General features: G+C 45.2%; 1 protein-coding gene across 1 annotated transcript; it reads right to left on the bottom strand.

Moving 5' to 3' along the window:
* Nucleotides 1-2,565: 2,565 nt before the first annotated feature.
* Nucleotides 2,566-3,987, bottom strand: nog3 (noggin 3). Its single transcript, XM_017724321.2, has one exon. The coding sequence runs from the start codon at nucleotides 3,571-3,573 to the stop codon at nucleotides 2,881-2,883; it is 693 nt and encodes a 230-aa protein (XP_017579810.1). The 5' UTR covers nucleotides 3,574-3,987; the 3' UTR covers nucleotides 2,566-2,880.
* Between the last annotated feature and the right edge of the window lie 2,013 nt (nucleotides 3,988-6,000).

Below are 6,000 nucleotides of genomic sequence, written 5' to 3'. Positions count from 1 at the left end.
TTTTTTCCCCACATGATGCTCTGACAATACATTCCATGCTCATAAAATAACAATGTTGACAAATCAAAGGGTGCAAAGTTGACTAAAGCTGTGTCTCCCTGGCAGTGTTGAACACATTATTCCTCCTCTCCTCTGTTGGATCTGCTGAATCTCCCCTGAATGTGGATTTGACATTTATTTTTGCAAACTTTAGCAGCCTGTTCTTTATCCTCTTTTTTTCATCGACTTTTGTCCTTGGAACATGTTCAGGCCTCCCCATGACACAAGTGCAGCAGTTCTGTGAGTTACCTGATTCAAGTGGCTGAAAGTCAAAGCTATATTCTGAGCTAGGTTCACTGAGACAGAAAATGTGATGTGTCATTCCAGACTTGTTGCAGATCATTTGTTTGTGATCATTTGGCACAGACCTGGTAAAAATGATATGTGATCAGGTAAAGAGTAACTTTGCCAGCTTAAACACAACAATGTGAGTTGTACTCTCATATTTCTTTGTTTTGAAACCCTCTTTCGTTGCAGATGTGCAACTGGTACCCACATTCCAGCAGAAGAGATATATGGAATAGCTACCAAGGAACAAACACCAGCAATAAGAATCTGTTTTATTGGTAGGGTGTGGCTGGGAAAAGCCAATTTGAAAGTTTAAAGGCAGTGATTTTTACCACTCTGGCATGGCGAGAGTGAAATTGTGGGTGGCCGAGCAAACCCTCCTCATGGCTGCAGTGCTGTGCCTGACACCTGATTGTTAGCAATTCTGGACAAATGCCAGTGCTTGGGTGGCATGTTGAGGTTTAATGATACAAAGCTTTCTTATTACACAAGGAGTGAGATGGCCTGAGAGTCTTGGAGCATTTGGAATGAAGAATCTAATGATTTCTTTGCTCTAACTGATCTTTAACCTTGCCTGGTAAGGTTTACCACTGTATATTTCAAATGATGGATCAATAACAAGGCAGTGAAGGTCAGTGGGGAGGGTATGCTGTGTTGAAGGACGCTTGTTAAGCAGCATGCTGAGCTTATTGGGTGGTCAGAAGGGAAGAGCACTGCTGTTCTTTTTGTCTTCAAGACATCTCGCAATCTCCAACCTGGACGATATGAATCTAACTGATGCAGTATAACTTGTTCTTGGACAGATAAACACAGTGCTTAGGGTCCTAGAGCCAGCTCAGTGCGTCTGTTACCCATGTGACCAGAGTAGCCAGCCATTTTTTCACCATATCCACAAAGAGGGGCAGTGTTTCTCTGCATGGGGGAAATTTAAAGTCTGCAGTATAGCTCATGTAACTTAGTACCCAGCATGTTATGACTACCGTCTCAGACTACTATCAATACGTCAGACCTACAACAAATCAGTCAACAGCTCAGTTTCATCACTTCTCAATCTGTAAGCATGGAAAATGAGGCTTATCTTAGGCCTAATATTAGCTTTAAGTCTTAAATTGCTTTGATGCTAATCTCTCATAATTTAAGGGTGTTTTTTCAAGTAGACCTGGGCTTAAAGAATTCGTGGCAGTCGTCTTGCGGTTTGTCATATAAGAAGCTTTAAAGTTAATCGATAGAGAAAGGCACTTGAGCGCGTTCATTCTTCACCCAGGTCAAGTTGTTCTTTTCATGCCAATAGACTTTAGGCAGCAGACGGAGCGAGAATGTTTTTACATGTGATCATCCATCCAGTATGTGTTTCAGGCGCCACGCAGATTAAATGAAAGAATCTGAAAATGAAGGTCTTTAACTTTTAATCCTTTTACAAAGACCCTTCAGACTGTCTGAGGACGGATGGCGTCTCTGAAAAAAAAAGAAGTTTAAGTCACTGATCCACTCCCTCTTGGGCGTAAGAATTAAAATCATCAGACTCCAACTGTCCCTGGTTTCATCTCAGGAGCCACATTTAGGCAGGCTGGTCTATCAGCTATGCCTGACTATATCCGTCACTCCTCACTTTTCCAGTAACCGCTGCATGCTAACTTACTGCGTGAATATTAGCAGAGGTCTCGCGGGAAACTGCGAGATTTTGAGAAGTTAGCACAGTATGAACATGAAATAAATGCCGTGGTTCATGCTGAGACAAAGCAGGAATTCTCAGTTCGTGTCAAAGGATGTGTAAGAGAATAAAAAAGGAGTGAAACGTGTTTCTTTCTTTCGTATTTATCTGCAATGTGCATATTTCCACTTGTTTCAGTTCTACCAAACTACAGTTCCCATAATCGCCCACAACACAGACAGACGTCGCCGCAAGGTGAGACAAACCAAAAACAGAAAAAAAGATCAAAACAAATATGTCCTTTTAGTGGTTTTATTTCAAATGACTTTCGACTAAATGGTAATAAAGAATAAATAGACGTTTCTCTTAATTTACATGATGATTCATGAGTTAACTCCGTGTCCTTTTCCGTTCACAGCATAGCGAGCTGCAAAATTACACTGTAATCTATAGCTTTATTTCATTTGAGGTCTATAATATATATATATATATATATATATATATATATATATATATATATATATATATATATATATATATATATATATATATCTTATTTTTTCCCGAGTAATGGAAAAAGCTTGGAGTTCCTTCAAATTAACGCACTTTAATGCGAAATGTTCTCACCATAAATACATTACAACCAAACTATGCTCAGCAAATACAGTAGACGCTGGTTACACGGACGTAATACTGACCTCTTTACGAGATATAAAAAAAATAACAATATAATAAGAATAAAAATTATAAAATGACACCACATATACATAGCATGTACATTCCTACACCGGACAGGACAGTGCATGTGTGTGAGAGTGAGAGACAGAGAGAGAGAGAGAGAGAGAGAGAGAGAGAGAGAGAGAGAGAGAGAAATGGGCTTGAGTAGCTTCGCCTCTAGGTCCTCAGGTGGGGCAGGAGCACTTGCACTCCGAGATGACGGGGTACCGCACGTGGATCCACATACACCGCAGCACCCCCGCCTTGCGCGGCACGCAACGCCACCGCAGGATGGTGAAGTACACCGACTTGGCCGGCCTGCACACCATGCCCTCGGGCACCGAGCACGACCTCTTGCTCGCGCAGCTGCCCACCTTGACGTAGCGCGGCCAGAACCGGCTGCCCAGGTCCTGCCACGCGTACACGACCGGGCAGAACGTGTACGACCACAGCCACAACTGCAGGCGCCGCCGCATCTTCTTGCTCGGCTTCTTCCAGCCGGGCAGCTCAAAGTCCAGAGTCCGGATGTCCCGGGGCATGGGGCCGGGGGGCCGCAGGCGTGACGCGTCCAGCTCACTCCCCGTCGCCTCCGCCTCCTCTCCGCCGCTGCCGCCGGCGCGCTTCTCCTCCGGCGCGGAAACGGCCATGAAGTGCGCGTCAAAGTGCGCTCCCAGCAGCGCGCGCAGCTCCGTCTCGTTCAGGTCCCTCTCCTTAGGGTCCAGCTCGGGGTCCGGGTCCTCCTTGAGCTCCACCACGGGCAGGCTATCGCTGGGCATGGGGCGGAGGAGGTAGTAGTGCTGGCACGCGCCAATCTCTATCCGCGAGCCGAGAGAAAACAGCAGCACGCACATGGACAGAAAGTGGGGGGCGGTATCCATTATGGACTTTTATTGTTTTTTCTCTTTCTTTAAGTGTGTGCTTCTATATGCAGTGACGTGAGCTTAATCCTCCAGAGCGCTCTCGGGTCTCGGCGCTAGCTCGCGTGGCTCCGACGGGGTCTCTCTCTCGCGGGTCGTGCCAGGCGCTGCTGAGGTCCTAAGCGAGGCCGGGTGATGAGGAGGAGGAGCAGCGGCATGGCAGCATCGGAGCAGGCCTCTTTACCGGAGCGGTGGCGCGCGCGATCACGCTCGGGGCCTCTCGGCGGCTGATGCTGTTGCTGCTGCTGCTGCTGCTGCGTGCGCGCGCGCGCGCGGGCGCCCGACACTCTGCATGCTCTCTTCGCGCTCTGTCGGCAAAAATGTGGGAGAGCGAGCTGCTCCGTCTGATTTATCCTGCCTGCTCGGGATGGGAAGCCCGCGTGCTTAGGTTTTGGGGCGCCTCCTTCTTTTTTTGGGGAGGAGGAGTGTTGGGAGGGGAGGGAGCTAAGGGGGCTTTATTTTTTGTTTCCCCACTCGTAGTGCGTTAGTTTTTGTTTTTCTGTCCATTAAGTTTTTTTTTAGCTTGTGTTGTATTGCGATGTTTTTTGTTGGTTCTTTTGATTTGTTTTTTTTTTTATTATTATTTACGACCTTTACTATTCGTTTTCCACTGTTTTGTTTCCCCATATTCCGCTATTTTTTGTTTTCCCACCCATATTCCGTTATGTTTCTCACAAGAATTCCGGTATTTTTTGCTTTCCCACCCATCTTCCGCTGTTTCCCCCACCCGTATTACGTTTTTTTTGTTTGTTTCTAACACATATTCTGCTGTATTTGTTTCCCCACCCGTATTCCGTTTGGTAGCGCTGGTGGGCGGGGCTTTCCAAAATACAGGTGGGAAAATAGGGCCACCGGCAGTACAGCGGCATGTTTAGCGCGCGCGCTGCCGCTCGCCCTCTGCCGGCTCACACACGTGCACGACCTGTCAAAATGTGACAGCGGGAGAGAGGATTGAGCTAGGAACAAACTCAGAGAGTGTGAGGCTCACGGGGTGAGATAACATGCTGTTCATTCATCCATTCATTCATTCATTCATTCATTCAATAATTAATTCATTCACTCACTCACTCATTAACAATCAGCTGAGGAAATTTTAAAGCCTCCATGAACAAACAAAGAAGCAGCCATAATTGTATTCCTCTTTAATGTTTAAATTGACCTTGGAGTAATTTTGCATTCAATGTGTTGTAGCAAACTCTTTCAACACCTACCAGAAATTAGACTCGAGCTGCTACACATTTTACTGCTAAGATTTACAGATTGAATTCTTGCGGCTTTAAAACAGCACAGAGCTGTCTGTGGTCTTTCTGTATGTGTGAGCAGGGTCTTGAGCAGCGGCAGCAACAGCAAAGTCTGGAGCAAGCGGGGTTAAAAAGCCTCAGTGTTTGGAGTTCCACTGAACGCTGTTTCCGATATTCCTGTATTCCTCTTTAATGTTTAAATTGACCTTGGAGTAATTTTCTGGGCTAATACTGTGACAGTATGTGTCCGGCGCCAGTAGGATGTGAGTTCTTGCTCGAGACAAAGGAAATGGGGTGAAATTATGTTTTCAAGATAAGAGTGCCAACCAACTGGTGACTTCTGAAAATGAGTCATCCCCAGGGTAAAAGCGCAAACTGTTTTGCACTGGACAAGCGTAGTCCATCACAGACAAGGAAATATCTCACTAGTTAATTGGTCTTGTAGATAAATCGATAGATAGACACATACATGGGAGTAGAATGACGTTAAGTAGAAAGTGTTTTCTGTCGTCTCACTTAGCTTCAGGAATCTGCAGGAAAAAAAACTGTCTGTGATGTGTTATACTGTGATAAACGACTGCATGCTGGTATACATACCAACACATGCTTTTGAATAGTCCCACAGTCAGTGGTTAGCTGAAGTGGTAGATGGGCTCCTGTTCATTTTTGCTGAAGATCAAACATTGTGTCATTTGACTCTTGATCCATAGATCACACTTTGATAGTTGCAGTTGGCAAAGTTTACTCCCTATTGTATACACGCTCCACTTTTTCCATTCCCTCACAGTCAGATCCATATGTTTTGAATCATCTCATCGGCAGGCCTATTTGTCCTTTGATTTCAGTGGAAGTAACTGAGCAATGGCTGGTAGAAAAGTGACCATCAATAGGTCTCTCACACTCAGCGTAGTGTGCTCAGTATACACAAAGTTCTCTTAATCTTAATGATGGATCAAAGGCCCTCCCAGGTTGAGGCACAAATATTCCTGATTCTTTCATGACCCAGCTAGATAAAAATGTAATTTGTTTTTGTTTAATTCCTCACGAAGACCTTTGATGATCTAACAGGAGAGCAATTTGAACGCTCGATTTAAAAGCTACGGTTTCACTGTAGCTAGCTTAGGGTCACTTCTGTCTTAAATACAAA

This window comes from Pygocentrus nattereri, chromosome 13 (genome assembly GCF_015220715.1).
Source record: "Pygocentrus nattereri isolate fPygNat1 chromosome 13, fPygNat1.pri, whole genome shotgun sequence".
NCBI classification, from domain to species: domain Eukaryota; kingdom Metazoa; phylum Chordata; class Actinopteri; order Characiformes; family Serrasalmidae; genus Pygocentrus; species Pygocentrus nattereri.
This window is presented reverse-complemented; position numbering and strand designations above follow the sequence as displayed.

Excerpts from the sequence above, each read along its gene's own strand:
- nog3 (XM_017724321.2), bottom strand. The coding sequence starts at position 3,573 with ATGGATACCGCCCCCCACTTTCTGTCCATGTGCGTGCTGCTGTTTTCT.